We start from the raw sequence: 16,970 nt of genomic DNA, 5'->3' as shown, positions 1-16,970 counted from the left end.
TGCCAGGAAAGAGGCAAGGCAGGTTCAATCGGGCCTTCTTCAAAAGCGGGGAGGATCCGCTCACATTAGGGCGCTTTGAACTCACCCCGCCAGATTCTCATTGGTCCTCCTCGAGCTCGGGACCGCCGCTCGTAAACGCAGCCGGGTCCCGAGCCTCTATCTCGCTTTCCAAGAGGTCAATCATGGCCTCAGGAGGTGGTAGGGGTATACCGGAAGAAGGAGATATAGCTCGGATGGGGGAGTTCGAGCTGTGAGAAGGAAGCTCAACCCCCCGTGATGACGCCTCAGCCGTCGCCTATCCCGCAGCCTCGGATGTCGTGACCCCAGCAGTATTCTTCTCAGCTTCCGCCATCTCTATAAGCATGTCAAGCATCATGACGTCTGACAAAATGAAAGAAGAAAGATTATAAAAGGGAAATATGACTCAAAGCAAAACTAAAACAATCAAATGCACAACATTAGGGCGAACCATAGACTCTAATGGAAAGAGGAAAAAAAGAAAGTGTACGAGCATATACCCCAGGGACGACGATTAAAGGAGGGTACCCGCTAAAGGCCAGCACGGGAAAAAAAAAAAGGAATGGTGCTGACGATCTTCTCGACGTTCCAAGCGCGAGGACGAACACGGGCGAGCAAGCCGGCGATCTCCTCGTCAAAATTAGCGCTTAGAGCGGCACGTTTTGGGGACTTGAGATGAGAAGTAGGATCAGAAGGCCAAGGAGTGGGCGGGCGAATGAAGAAGAATCGTCGCTGCCACGAATCGATTTTTGTTACTAGGCCAGCAAAGAGGCGCCCGACATGGGATGACAGATGGTAATAGCCCGAGGGGGACCGGTTATGGGTAAAAAGGGTGAAAAATAAGTCCGGACGGGGGTCAACGCTGGTGCCGACACACACGGTGTAATAACAGGACATGAACTTCACCGCATTAGGGTGGAAAAGATGAAGAGGAACTCTATATAAACGGTTGACCTCAACATAGAAATGATGGAGGGGCAGCGATAGACCGGCCTTGAACTGGTCAAGGTATCAGGTGAGATACCTCGGGGAGGGTCGGAAGGAGTTTGGGAACGAGAAGGGACAAGGAGGTGAAACGAGGAATCAACCCCCTGGGTATCATAAAAGACTTCAAGATCAAACTTATCGACTAACTAGTGAAGGGGTTTTTATGTCGCCTTCTTCTTCCCAGCCCTGGAAGAAGAAGGAGCCACTCCCTTTCTCGGAGCCGGATAGGCTGGGAGGGGGCGGCAACAGAATAGATCCTCTCCGAATAAGAGATGGAGGTGCTCTGGGAGACCATGGTCGGAAGGACGAATTAAAAGAAAAAGAAAGGAAGAGATAGAAGAATACCTAGTGGAACAAATTCGCACTAGCAAGGAAGGAGGAAGGAGAAACGGAGGGCAATGTATGAATGAAAGGGAAATGAAAGGGGGTAGGGTTAAAAGTAAGGGATAATTAGTGAAAACCCCCCAATACATTTGATTATATAAGGATGGATATAACTTCATTTTACATATTAGTGAGAACCCCCTTATTTTATATTTTAATTTAACATAAATTCAGATTTTAAGTGTTATGTCTATATTACCCTTAGTTATCATATAAAATCACCAAACCCTATTTCTCTTCTTCATCTTTTTTTTCTTTCCAGCCTCCACCTCTCTCTCTCGTTTCTATCCCTAATCCCAAACCAGATCTCGTATGCCCACTGCCACCCTCCGTCAACCGCCGTCGTCGCTGCCCTACGTCCACTGCCGTGTCGCTGCCCTCCATCCACCGCCGTCGTCACTGCCCAACGGTGCCCTCGTTAATCCTTTACTCTTTTTGAGTCTCGCCAAATACCAAAATTTGTCATTCAGTAGGCAACAATCGCTCCCCGATTGCCTCGAGTCGCGGCTCTTGCCGATTCATTCAGCCCGATGATGAAACCGGTAATAAAAAAAACTCATCGGAGCAAAGCAGTTAATTCATCCTATCTTTTGCCTATTTTAGATCGAATTTTCAGATTCGGGTTAGATCTGTATTTATGATTTTCGATAAAAATGTGGTTTGTAGTTGATTTTCGATATATTGTAGAGTGTAGTTGATTTTTTATACTAATTTTCTCTGAAATCATTTTAGGTATCCGCAGCGGCGATCTGATATGGCAGAGTGGTAATTGACGGTTGACGCAAAGGGATTTGAGTCCTTTCTTCACCTGAGAGTCATTGGCATGTAGACGTTGGGGGGCGGTTGAGACGGTGACGATGGAACAAATCACCCTCACAGCCTTCGGATTCAACACATGGTCGGTGGAGATATAGCCCTTTCTCTCGATGGATATGCGACTGTAATATCCAACATGTGAATTGAACTATAGTTGTTTAATCTCTTAAATTGAGATTTTTTATTTTATAGTTGATTTAGATAAATTATAGTTGTTTTCGATTTTTATAGTTGGTTTATATAATTTTAAAGTTCATTTGATAAATTTTTAGTTGATTTCAATTGGTTATGGTTGATTTTCGTTAATTTGTAGTTGATATAATTTTAGTAAACCTGCTATTAAAAATAACTATTTTTTGTGATTGTTTGTTCGAGAAATAAACGAAAAAAAAAATAGTTGTTTTCAGTAATCTATAGTTGATTATGGAAATAGTCAATTTCGAAAATAGTTGATTTCGGAAATAGTCGATTTTGGAAATAGTTGATTTCAGAAATAGTTGATTTTAAAAATTTTATAGCTGTTTTTGGAATTTTATAATCGATATGAAAACAAAAAACTGGAAAATAAATAATAAAATGAAAAAAAAAATATTTTTTAAAATTTTTAAAATAAATAAACAAATATTATAATTAAAAGAAAAAAAAAAGTGAAATAAATATTAAAGTAGTGGAGAGTGAATAGGAAATAAGGGTAAATTTGAGAATTAAAAAAAATTGGACCTATCACTAATAAAGGAAATAGGGCTGGATCCATCTTTATTAAAAAAATGGTAGAGGGGGTTCTCACTAATAGTCCCTAAAAGTAAAAGGGACCCAGAGCCAGTCGAAGAGACGTTAGCAATAAAAGCACACGAAAAACGAGGAACCACCTGCGTGGGCAACAATTACCTAGGTAAACGTGTGGAAAAGGCGGAAAACGAGGGGTCATTCAAATGGATAAGGTAGGTGAAGGGACCGGGCACCCATCCGAGGGTCTTTCGGAACTGCACGAACTTCGGGCCCCAAGACCTGAACGCGATTATGGCACCCGGAGTGGGGGACTAATTGATCCAGACCAAAAACCGGACCGAGAAGTCCAAAACAGAAGGCCCGTTAACGAAGGCACGTTAATAATATGGGTAGCTTGGTTAGGTGAGGACGGCCCAAGAAGGAAAAGCCCAACCCTTAAACCTACACCCACCTCATGTAAAACGACAAAAACGGGAGAATGAGGTCATGCGGATACTAGTGCCGCTCGGGAGGCCCGCAGGACGCGAGGGGACAGAGCGAGCGCGGGAAGAAAGGTATAAATGCGCCAACAGTACCCGCTCTGACAGTGGCATTTAATGCCCGAATGACTAGGTGCGGCCGGAAAATCGAAAAAAGTCGGAGAGGGGGCTGCCAGACACGCCTAGGTCTGGTCATAAAAGAGGTCATCATGATCCAGGCCGCCCTCTCTAAAGCCGCCCACTCTAAAGCCGCCCTCTCTAAAGCAGGTAAAGCCCACCGCATGGCTGCTCAACCGGAATTTAGGGCCTTGGGGAAATGGACCGGTCGAGGACTATAAAGGGAGGTGCATGCCCACCCAAAAGACCAGGTTTTTTACATACTTTAGAAATACGTTATTGACTTAACCGTCGGAGTGCTAACTCCGGTGTCGGTCCGGCTCCCGTTTTTGTAGGTTATATTGCCTCTGCGAAGAAGACCCGGGGATCGTGTTTCTTTCGAACGGATCAATTATTATTATTATTATTATTATTATTATTATTATTATTATTATTATTATTATTATTATTATTATTATTATTATTATTATTATTATTATTATTATTATTATTATTATTATTATTATTATTATTATTATTATTATTATTATTATTATTATTATTATTATTATTATTATTATTATTATTATTATTATTATTATTATTATTATTATTATTATTATTATTATTATTATTATTATTATTATTATTATTATTATTATTATTATTATTATTATTATTATTATTATTATTATTATTATTATTATTATTATTATTATTATTATTATTATTATTATTATTATTATTATTATTATTATTATTATTATTAACAAAACTGATTTAAAAAAAAATAAAAGAAATAACAAAGTGGATTACGAAGTAAAAAAAAATGAAAAAAAGTTGTTAACTTTTTTTAATATAAATAAAAAAAAACCGAAAAATATAAATAAAAAAACTAATTTAAAAAAAAATTACATTAAATTAAATAATATATAAAAATAAAGAAATCCAATAAATTACTAATGGGGGTAAATTATATAATATGCATCTAATGATCTATGACTTAAATTGATTTTTAATTTGGACTTCTCATAATGGAGAAATTCATGGAGGCTTTTTTGTCGAATAGCCCCAATAAAATATGGGCAAATGGCAAAAAGGCCCATCACATGGGACTTAAATGCATTTTAGTCCATAAAAAAAATAGTCTCTCAATTAAGCCCATCCCCATGTCTTTAGTCTAACATACCCTCAATAATATAATTCTTAACAATTCCACCCATTATGCTCTAACTTCCTTAATATTACACATTGACCCCAGATTTAAACAAATATATCACATTAACCCCCAAAACTTTTTTTTTTCAGAAAATAATTTTTTTTCTGAAATGAATCCGGCCAGATTCCGGCGTTGACCGCCGGAGATGACTTTTTTTTTTTTTTTTTTAATTTCTTTTTTCCTGAATTTTTTTTCCGGCCGGTCAACCACCGTTGACCGCCGGTCTCCGGCGTTGACTTTTTTTTTTTGAATTGTTTTTTTCTTATAAAAAAATATTTTAATTAATATTACTGTCTTGACTACTAAATTACTGTCTCAGACAGTAATATTACTGTTTGGGACAGTAATATTATGAATATTATTTTTCCGAACAGTAATATTATTAATATTATTGTCTAAGACAGTTAAATTACTGTTGGAGACAGTAATTTAACATCCAAGACAGTAATATTAATTAAAATAATTTTTTTTAAGGAAAAAAATTAAAAAAAAAAAAAAAAAAGTCAATTAACAGTTAAATTACTGTCTCCGACAGTTAAATAACTGCTGGAGACAGTAATTTAGCAACGAAAACAGTAATATTAATTAAGAATATTTTTTTTAAGAATAAAAAAGTCAATTAACAGTTAAATTACTGTCTCCGACAGTTAAATAACTGCTGGAGACAGTAATTTAGCAACGAATACAGTAATATTAATTAAAAATATTTTTTTTAAGAATAAAAAAGTCAATTAACAGTTAAATTACTGTCTCCGACAGTTAAATAACTGCTGGAGACAGTAGCAACGAATACAGTAATATTAATTAAAATATTTTTGAAGAAAAAAAAAAAACAGTCAATTAACAGTTAAATTACTGTCTCCGACAGTTAAATAGCTGCCGGAGACAGTAATTTAGCAGCCAAGACAGTAAAATTAATTAAAATATTTTTTTTAAGAAAAAAAAAAAAAAAAAAAAAGTCAACGCCGGAGACCCGGCGGTCAACGGCCGTTGACCGGCCGGAAAAAAATTTCAGGAAAACAAAATTCAAAAAAAAAAAAAAAAAAAGTCAACGCCGGAATCTTGCCGGAAAAAAAATATTTCAGAAAAAAAATTATTTTCTGAAAAAAAAAAGTTTTGGGGGTTAATGTGATATATTTGTTAAAATCCGGGGTCAATGTGTAATATTAAAGAAGTTAGAGCATAATGGGTGGAATTTATACGAATTAGGGTTAAAATTGGGGTCAAAATTGAAATTTGGGTTAAAATTGGTTAATTGATGAAATTGGGCTAAATTGGGGTGTAAATCATGAAATTGGAGTTGAATTGGGTTTCAATGAATTGGGGGTAATTTTGGTATATATAAAAGGGATTTTCCTTATTTGCAAATAAGTTTGAATGGGGTGGATTTATTTGAAAGACAAAAAAGTTGAATGTCCCTATTTTAATTAAGTGCCCTTGCCATGGGCCTATTTACCATAACCCATAAAATATAGATTTTATTAAAAAAAAAAAGGGAAATTTTAAAAGGGTATCCAAGTGCATTAAAATGGACAATACAAAATAATACAATTACACGAAGCCCTTTAATGATTTTTCAAATTTTATACTCTTTCTGTCCATCTCTCGGTCAACACAAATTAAAAAAAAAATTAAAAAAATAGTCTTTCTGTCAAAAAAAGGCAATAATATTTTGTTTATGATTACAAATTAGACAGAACAGAATAGAAGCAAAACAGAAAGAAAAAAAAAAAAAAAGAAAAAATCCAAGAAAAGGCATTCATTCATTCATTCTCTGGGTAAATCATTTCCGTTTCAAGTCTGGTAATAATCAAAGAGCTCAACTGGAAGATAAAATATGTTCCGAATCTACTGAACAACTCCCCACTTTCGCAATTCCCCCTACAAAAAAAAAAAAATCGGTTGATTTCTCTTTCCAGATTTTCGCCTCATTTGCAGATCCAAGCTGCACTTTCCAATTTCAGCTTCTGGGTTTCTTTAAATCAGGTCATTTTCTTCATTTTCTACTTTTCTTTATCTTCTTATTCTTTAATTTGGTCACCGTCTTCAAATATATGCATGATTCTCTCTATTTAAATCCGCTAATTTTTATTTTATTTTTGATTTTAACGTTATTTTAGAATCAAGTTTGTTCCTTTACTTCGATACATTGTAGTTTAAGTAGAGCCCTTCATCAATTTATTTAACTCTTTTTTTTTTTTTATGTAATTTCAGACAACTCCTGCAATTTCCTTTCCGATTTTTTTTTTGTTTTTTTAAATTGCAATGGTCGCCTGAGTTAAATTCCTACTGGGTTCAAGCGAATAATGAAATTCCAATTGTAAAAAAACTTGGGGATTGCCTTGAATTGGTGTATTTTCCAAAGTATAATCATCATTTGATGGGGATGAATCATCTTCAAGGGATAAGACACTTGACTAAGTTATTTCATAATGATGCTTAAGATAGCCACCATTGAATTTTGTTGAACCATTTTTCTATCCAAAAGAGACGAGATCGAAACTAGAGGTAGGTTATATACAGCTTGTGCAGTGAAACTTGCCGATGTTATGCATTTACATAATATCGAAGCATATACGCGTTTCCTTTACTTGGGTTCTTATCTATCATATTTCTCGTGATTTTCTCTTATCTTAGGTTTTATTGGCGAAGCAGTCTTGCTACAAGTTGACTGTGTGAAATGGTGGATGTGGAGATTGTCTGATTGATCACTTGTGGTTTTTGAATTATCTTGAAATGAGCCGATCGTCTTCATTTTCTCTGAGATCGGAATTTGCGGCATCAGAAGTTGATGAAAATTCTTTGAAGCAATGGGTAGTTGCATTTTGTATAATTAGGTTTGACCTCGAGCAAGGTCAACTCATCGAGGAGTGTTATCCACCTGGCTGTCTTACACAAAACGAGGAGCTCGAAGTCTCCTTTAATTCATTCCCCGATTCGGTTTCGCAGCACCATAATCGCTCAAGCATCCATGACTGTATTTTCTTCTTCCGTATAAGGCGGCACAGAATTCCTCAAGTTTCGAGCATGTCATCGTCGTCAGAGATTGTCGAAGTAGATAATAATAATATTAATAAAAAACTAACAGGGGCAGATGGGCAAAAGGGTAAAAACCCCATCACCTATAACTCAAGATTCTTGTACGGCTTCGTTTTCAATAGACAGAGGCACGACGAAAGGCTAAAGAGAGGTGGCGAACAAAAATCCGTGGTCATTCTTTCACATTGTCCTTACACTAGTGTGTTTAGACCTTTGTTACAAATTATGGGGCCTTTGTACTTTGACATCGGAAGCAAAGCCCTTAACTATATTGCTGCTTATGTATCAAAATGGCCGACACCTGTTCCTGGTCAACAAGTGGAACTTCCTATCGGGAATGCATCACTTAAAGTCAACCTGCCACCTTCTCATAGTTTGCCATCAGATAGTGGAATCTTCGAAGATTCCGCTTCCTCATTGGCTCCCCTTCTCCCTTCAAATCTATCCATCCCACAGGGTTTATTTCACGACTCGGATCTTTTCGGTACATTTCGGGGACTATTAATGCAGCTTTGGAAGCTATGGGAGCTTCTACTTGTAGGTGAACCTATCTTGATTATAGCACCGACACCTCCACAGTGTTGTGAAGCTGTTTCCGGTCTCGTTAGTTTGGTCGCCCCACTTCTTTTTAGCGTTGACTTCAGGCCTTACTTTACTATCCACGACCCAGAATTTGCTAAATTGAACTCTCTTCAAGAGGGTGCTTCTTTCCCTCCGATGATTTTAGGTGTCACAAATCTTTTCTTCTTGAAAGCACTTCGTAGAATGCCTCACATCATTTCTGTTGGGAATCCTACGAATCGTTTTGCTGTTGGTTCGAAGGGCTTAGGTGGAGGAGGAATTCCTGGTCAACAGGAAGGTCAACAGCTTTCTTTGAGGAAGTTTAGTCCTGCGAATTTTTTAAATGCTGTGAAAATGAGAAGAGACGGTCCTCTGTGTTTAATGACAGAGCATAAAGAAGCTGTGTGGACGAATTATGGCGCAGTGACAAAGCCGGATACTTCGATCTTGAATAGGCTTATTGATGCTGGGATGTCTCCGAGAGTTGAGGAGTCGATGTCAGTTGTGAACAATGATATATTGCGTCGCCATTTTTTGGAGCTGACTACTAATTTTTTGGCACCTTTTGGTCCGTATTTTAGAGCAAATACACCATCCGAAGCATCATCCCCGTTTGCCGATCCGCCTCCACTGCCCACTTTCAATGCTGATGAGTTTTTAATAAGCTTGTCGGCAAGAGGTCCTGGAAAGTTTTTGCTGAAGCGGATGAGGTCGAATTGGTTGGATCTATACAGGTATTGACTACTGCATTGACTTACAATACCTTTTCAGAAAATGGTTTTTTTTTCCATTTGGAACATTATGCACATTACTCTGTCAAATTACAAGCAATGAAAAAGAAGTATAATTGATCAACTTCCTCTAATTGCTAGGTGCTTAGGTTTATGTAATAGATTTGCAGCAAAGAAAGATTTGACGTATGAGAAATCAAATTTCCATTTTTTGCTCGCATTTAATTGGTTTTCTGCTGCCACTGTTATAAGTTGATAACCCTCATCGTCTTGCTCATTTCGACTTCCTATACGAGGATCACAATTTATATCCGACATCTATAACACTTTCTCCAACTGCCAGACAAGACACGTTTTTCGAAAAGTTTGGTCTGAGATGATATTCTTGGTACATACCATAAAAGTATCAACCTCTAATTTGTATCTGGCAATGCATATAGTATATCTATCTTTTTTCATCTATGTCTTGTTATTTGATTTCTTTGCCTCATTCATTCATATTCTATTGTTAATAGTCCTCCAAATGGAAATATAATAGTCGATGGTGACTTAGCATGTACCAGATTTTCTCTTAATTACATGTTTGTTTCCTCAACTTACCGCAAGATGGGCTCACTTGGTCTATTGATTTCTAGGTCATGGTGTAGTTTCCGTTTATTTAAATATAAATCTCTAGGCCAAGCTGCATTTTTTTTTGGATTTATTATATAATCTTCGAAAAGTGATATGTGTAGCACAATAATGCAGGAAGTTCTTGAGAGGATACAACTTCCTGCCTTGGTTCCGAAGAAAACGTGCAGTTGCTGAGCAAGAACAGTATAAATTATGGAGGCAAGCTAGAGTTAAGACAGACATACAACAGTTGATAGGTAGATTGTCCGAATTGGAAATCGTCGATTCGTTCAATGCAATCCAGAGGCACCTTCTCGGGGAACTGCAGGCAAGTTTTTTTCCAAATTCAAACCAAAATTTCCTTTTCCTTTCAATTAATATTAGCGGCGTAGTTAAATGAGTTTAATGTTTTTTTTTACCTTTATAGCTGTGGAATATGTATTATTCGAGAAACTTCTAAACAAGTCTATTTAGGTTGCATGCCATGTATATAAAACATTTATTTTGTCTATGTTGAGCTTGATTCTATTCATCACGATTTTTATGTAATATGCGGTAAAATGTGTTAATCTATCCATTTTTATGTCTTGTTGATTACTTGGTTGGCATGAAACTTTCCAAATGCCCGTTTTGAATTTTTCTGATGTCGTCAGATTTAGCAGCTTTGGGTACTGGTAATGTTGGTAGTCCCAATTCTTGGTTTCTTAGACTCTGTTTGGATGAAAGAAAATGCTAAATAAAAAAGATGAAAGGATTAGGAAAATAGATTTCCTGTTTTGTTAAAATAATTTGGAGAAAAAGGTGAAAATATTGTGACTAATACAAACAAGATAGATACAGTTTCACCGAAAAAAGTGAAGAAAACTACACTTAAGTGTTAGCAAGTTTTTTAGCTGCTTCAATCCATCCTAAAAAACACCCAATTGTTGTAGCAATTCACCTCAATGGCAGAACCTCAATAAAACACTCGATAACGTCTTCTTGGGTAAAGAAAATAATTTTCCACAAAATCAATTTCATCGCCATTTACCTCAGGAACCAAACATACTAGAGATTTTCGAATTCTTTGTTTTCATTTGCTTTTGCATTTTCATTTTCTTCATTTCAAAATCCATGAACCAAGAACGGCCTTATTGTCTAAAAAAGCACGCACGGGTTGCACATTTTGGAATTGTTGAGATAGAAGTGATGAATTTTGCGAAGTTTGTAAAGTAAAAGAAGTGATTTAAATAGTTTGAGTAGTTTCCAAGTCCATCCTTGCCGTGAGGACCCCTTCGATGTGCAGTGCTTTGAAACTGAAAATATGAGGTTACGATTAGAAAGGGAAGTAGGTTGTTTTCCGATTCTATACATATATATGTATATATGTGTGTGTATATATATATATGTATATATATGTGTGTGTATGTGTGTGTGTAATAAAATATTGAAAATAATGCATTTATGGGTGACTAAGAGTGCAAGTCTACGAGAGGTTTTATTTGTTATACATGATCTATATTTCTGATAAATGTAAACATTTCCAAAGAGCCTTACTTCTTTCATTATCACATCATAGTACATAACGATTTAGAATAAATATTGGCGGATATGGATTCAACGTACAATGCAAACTTATCATAAGTTAATGATCATGTAAAACTTTGTATTCTTCCCTTGCCCATTGGAAAACGATCTTTAATCTTTATACTAATATTCGTCTGTTAATTTAGTTTATTGAGTGCGTTTTACCCTGAAAACTTGAAGTTGCTTCAGTATTTGTTCTCTGAAATGAGATACTAACATTGACCAGATTTACGCCTTGAATTTTTATAACTAAAAGGAGTGAGGATGCATGAAAAGGTGTTGGATATTAGTACGTTTTTCGGTTCATGTTTGTGGCGATGATAGAATTTTTTTGCCCGGATATCGTTAATGTCTTTAGCTATATATCACTTTGTCATACATAGAATGGATAGTCGTATGGACGAGAGAATTAATTGCAAAAAAAATTCTAGACTTATTTTTTCCTTGCAGATTGAATCCTAGGCACGTGGTAATGCATTACTCTTACGCTATTTGAAAAAAAAAAAAGTGAAGATAATATGTGATGAAGTAACTGTTGGAAATATAAAAGGGATAGTGAAGCATCAAACTACATAGAACCTCGAATAATAGAACTTGTCGGTGAAAAATATTTATGTAGTAATATAGGCGAGTTGGTTTACTGAGGTGACTTGAATAATCGGACCATTCATGTGATTCGATCGCAGTCGCTGCAAGTATGCCACCTGGAGGAATATCATTGGAGGTGTAGAAATGAAGACAACATAGATTTTAAAATTAATAAATGATAACCGATGCCGCTTGAATGCTGCTGCCAAGGAGAATAGAGTATTGCATGCGATAGCAACAAAAAAAGTTTGGCGTTTTTTGTAGCTTTACTTAATAAATCTCTTGAGGTAAGATGGTGGAGTCGAGGTTATTTTGGTGATACTCGTTGGTTAATAAATGTCGCTAAATTACCACTTTACGGTCCGGTTGATGATGTGTCTACTTTCAGCGTATTTATTTGTAAAGTTAGATGTTGCTGTTGTCATTTTCGATATTATCAATCTGTATCTATATGCCGCAATTAATTGCAATTTTCTCCTGAAACAGTATGGAAGAGCGAATGAAGATACAGACGCAGTGTGCATGAAATTGAAGAAAGATCTGCAAGCTGTGTTTAATGTTCTTCCAAAGGATATGCAGCAACTCCTAATTATGAAACCCGAGAGTGCATCGCTTCTAGAAGGAAGCAACGAATGTTCCGATCTTCCTCAGAGTAATAATTTGACAGATATTGTTGTGTCCGCCACCTCACTCAGATGACATATGCAAATACGCAGTTTCAAATTTTTTGTTAATGGTGGACGAGTCTTATTTAAGCCTCTCGCATTGTTACTAGTTTATTTCTTGAGGCTCCTTTAGGCCAAATATTAATATCTAAAACAAAGTCCAGGTAATAATTAATTATTCTCGGAGCATTACATGCATTTAGACTCTCGATTCCATTCTTTAATTCCTTTTTTTTTTTCGAAATTTCCAGAAGAAACACGCAGGAAACGGTGTTCGGATTACCAACTTTTAGAAAGAGCTGGTTTTAACAGGTTAGAGTATAAAGTAGAAAGAATGTTACCGAGTTGAGGTTGTCTGATTGTTGTACCTAGTCTTAGTTAAAGAAAAAGCTTTCGTTGGTTTTTTCGATTATTTATTTGATTTTTTCTACTATACTTTTTGCAACTTGTGATTCTTCTTTACTTGTGGGAGTAGGTTTTTTGTTTAGGTTATGATATTATTATTATTATTATTGTTATTATTATTATAGGGCAACTATGGATGGAGGTTTCAGTTTGTAATTGTGGTAACAGCTCGGTAATATAACGGCATCTTTGATAATGGTTTTTCCCATTCTAATATTTTATAAAGTCGAAAAAGACATTTTCAACTTCAGTATTATTGCAGCTTTTGTATGATCGGTTAGGTCAACTTTATCGATCTTTTTCTTTAGTTAAATCTTGAATTTGATACCTTCCCTTTTTTTGATGTCCGATTAAGCATCGCATTCCGCTCAAAATATATTGGCATTTCCTCAAGTCTTTGGAGTATGAAGAAAATACGATTATGAAACTTAGTTAGCTTACCGATTTTATATGTTTATTTATTTCTAGTTAGTGAAGCATAAAATGTTTAAGAGAATTCATAAGTTGTATATTTTGAGAATCATGCCAAAGATATAGGTCATTTTAAAAGGTGTGAAACATGTCATAAGATGTTTTGCAATGGGAGATGAAGATTTTTTGTTCCGAAAGATGTGATTTTCATTTTGTGACATTTTTATTTTAGGCATATGATAATTTAGTAATTTGGCACCATCTTTTACTTGTTGCACTTTTACGTTTGTTAAACGGTCGTTGGCACATTGTTTTGCAACTAGATTTACCTTCTCTTGTAATGAACGAGGCACCCTTCCATCTGGTTTGGCTCATTGTGCCTGAATGAAATTTCACTTTCCTCTCAAACAAAATAAAAAATAAAAAAGAAAAAGTCTAATTTCCTTTTATATCAGGACGGTCATATTTTTCGCATTTAGCTAACAGTCCATCGAGAAGCGTAGTTAAGGATCTTAGACTTGAAATATATATTTAGACTGCAAAAAAGATTTATCATCAAAACCACATTCACTTCAAAAAATGATGTTTCTTCCACTCCTCCGCCTTACAGCTGGCCGCCTAATTTCCAGCAACCACGTCACTAGAAAATGCTATTTTCATTGGTTTTAGTCCTCTTTTCAGTAGAAATGTGTATTTTCAATCTGAATTTTTTAATTAAACTGCCCATTTTCAGTGTAGATTGTCTATTTTCTGTCTAAGTTGTTTGTCTAACTAAGCTAACCGAGAGACTTTTAGCAAATTCAAAATATTCAGACGGACTATTAGCTATAAAAAGTATTTTGGTGGAGTTTTAATCAATTTTATTTTTAAATAATATATGCAGCGATGGAATCTACAAAGTGATGAATGAAGAATCAATTGAATTGTGACAAGATACCGGACGCTTTATCAATTCTATGCTTACGTTAAAGAACTCAAACATGTGATAAAGTAGGATTGTAGGATCTACAACTTTTTATCACCCCAAAACAATCATGCCCCACTTAGACCCTAATATATAATCCGAAATTTATATATTAGGATGTTAAATATATCAAGATATTAGGATGCCCCTATTGGTGTTTAGAGCAAGTGTTTTCAATTTTTCCTAAGTTTTTCGGATGTTAAATATATCAGGATGTACTGGTGCAAATTACATGCCACCTCCTGAGATAAGGTTAAATTACGAAAAAATCTTTGTTGGTAATTACAATCATTCTCTCAACTATGTATTTTCTTACGAAAAAACTCCTCATTAGTAGGTAAATTTAACATTGTAAGGGTGGACGCGTAAGACAATACATAGTTAAGGGGTGATTGTAATTACCAAACAATGACTTGTTGTTAGATACAGGTTCCTCTAGATTCAACCATAGATCCGTAGTAATTGAATGAAGGAAGATATAGAATATGGAGGCCGTGGGTATGGTGGTGGTAGTTATGGAGGGGGTTAGGGGCGGTGGTGGTCGCAGTTATGATGGGGGTGGTTATGGAGATACGGAAGGTCCGGGAGGCGATGAATATGGAGGTGGTGGTGGCCATGGTGACGGTTTTGCAGATCTATGTTTTTAATTTGGCGGCTATGGCGACGATAGTTGTAGATCTAAGGTTTTATTTTTGGATGACTATGAATTTTGTGGGTGTCTATGGTTGACTGGCAGCTAGGGTTCAAAGAGGGAGTTAGAGTTTTCGAATTGTGCTGTACAAATGACGATAGATTACTACGATTACTACGGGTTTCAATAGGAGACTACGACCGAAAAAAAATATAAGAAAAAAAAAATCATAATTTTCAGTATTATATATAAAAAAAAGGAAAAAAATAGATTTTTATAATACTGAAAAATACTAAAATGAAAAAGAAAAAAGACCATGTTATACATAAAAAAATTAGATGCAAACATAAAAATGTAAAATGAATAAAAAAATGATAAATGCTATTTAAATATTACTTGGTGCATATTTCATTTGTTGTGTGTGGAGGACATTTTGAAATGAAATTTATAAAATATGTGAAGCAAAAGTTTAGTTCAATTTATGATTTAGTTCTAATAAATTTTGTCACCGACCTATATCTCAAGACCTCAATTTAAATGCAATCTATGCTACCATATATCTGAAAATTTAAATTTGAGTTTGGCACGTGATCCACGAGTAATTTTTTGTACATAATTGGTTTTTATAAAGGTTTTCTGAAAATACATTTAGATGAAAGTTAGTAATTATAAAATTAGGGACTAAAATGTAACTTTGTTATTGTTTATTCATTTTATTCTTAAGAAATCGTTTTTGTAGCAATTGAGATCATGGTTATCGGATCGTAAAAATATCTCGTATCGTTTTGCTCCACGTCTCGTATCGTATCGTTATCGTACCGTATCGTAAGATATTTAACCAACTATTAAAATAGTAAAAAATATATCTACATTATAAACATACTATAAATATGTAAAATTTAATATAACTACTTATTTCAAAATAGGTATAAATTCAAGTTTCAACATCATATTATAAAATATGACAAAAATCATATATGTTCATCAAATAACATCATTTAAGAGGGTGTTTGGCTAGGGTTATAAGATGTTAGAACGAGCTTATAAGATGTTTAAGAGCTATTCCAGTGTGTTAGGTAATTTTTTTTCAAAAAATCTTAAAAAATCAAAATATTATATGCTACTCGAGAGCAAATAAGATTTTTTTTTAAAGTACCTTTACCCCACCTATTTATTTAAGATCTTATAATGAGTAAAATAGCTTGTAAGATCACTATCCAAACACTTGAAAAAAATAATTTTAAAAGTAAGACGTAACAACTTATCAGCTCTTAAAACAGCTTATCAGATGTAAATAAGCTTAGCCAAATTCTCCCTAAGTTCAAATCCGAATACCTAATTTCTAAAATATTCGATATCCCATAATTTTGAATATCAGTGTCACTTAAATCGTCCTCATCTACCAATTTTAAACGATTGCATTCATCATCATCAATCGCAAAATCCAGCAAAAAAACGCCTCGAATTGGTCTTGAATCGCAAGAATCTATAGCAATTGAATTAGGGTTGTAATATTGTGAGGATTGATGAAGAAAATGAAGAGAAATGTGTGAATTAGGGTTGGGATATTGAAGAAATCTGTTCTAAACCATTTTTTAGAGCAGTTGACTGCATTTCTTGTTTTTTTTCTTCGTTTTTTTCATTTTTTTAAATATCGTAAATATCGTATCGTACCGTGATACAGCGATACGATACGATATCTCGCGATATTTAACGGTATTTATCAATAGGCGATACATAACCCGAGTCGTATCGTTTTGATTGGAACCATACCGTATCGCGATATATATCGCGGTATATCGCGAGATTAACTACCATGATTGAGATATTTATAAAACTTTACCCCACCCTTGATGTTGAGACTTGCCAACACGCGCGCTTCGGAGCGTTAAGTCAGCACTAGAGAAAGATTCTTTTGGGTCGCAACAAGAGTTGAATTGCCCACTCGTCAATCATTGCAATTTGCAACTATGCCAACAAAAACTGTGAATTATTTTCACTATAAGTTAAATTTGATATTATTATTTGTTTGTGAAAGCTGGGTGTTTACAAAAATTAAGAAAAAATAA

General features: G+C 35.0%; 1 protein-coding gene across 3 annotated transcripts; it reads left to right on the top strand.

The window, feature by feature from the left end:
- Positions 1 to 6,262: 6,262 nt before the first annotated feature.
- LOC105948976 (polarity axis stabilization protein) lies at positions 6,263 to 13,091 on the top strand. 3 transcript variants are annotated; one of them, XM_088822847.1, is made up of 5 exons: positions 6,263 to 6,714; positions 7,384 to 9,062; positions 9,807 to 9,999; positions 12,312 to 12,654; positions 12,742 to 13,091. In XM_088822847.1, exons 2-4 carry the CDS (start codon positions 7,465 to 7,467, stop codon positions 12,522 to 12,524), a joined length of 2,004 nt encoding a protein of 667 aa, XP_088678973.1. In that variant the 5' UTR covers positions 6,263 to 6,714; positions 7,384 to 7,464; the 3' UTR covers positions 12,525 to 12,654; positions 12,742 to 13,091. The 3 variants fall into 3 exon arrangements, with proteins under 3 accessions (XP_088678973.1, XP_088678972.1, XP_012827693.2); XM_088822846.1 differs by having other exon boundaries at positions 6,382 to 6,714; positions 7,366 to 9,062; XM_012972239.2 differs by lacking the exon at positions 6,263 to 6,714 and having other exon boundaries at positions 7,348 to 9,062.
- Positions 13,092 to 16,970: the final 3,879 nt, after the last annotated feature.

The sequence above is a fragment of the Erythranthe guttata genome, chromosome 9, assembly GCF_056151865.1.
Source record: "Erythranthe guttata isolate IM_541 chromosome 9, IM_541, whole genome shotgun sequence".
NCBI lineage: Eukaryota > Viridiplantae > Streptophyta > Magnoliopsida > Lamiales > Phrymaceae > Erythranthe > Erythranthe guttata.
Note: the sequence above shows the minus strand (reverse complement) of the source record. Positions and strands in the feature narration are given on the sequence as shown.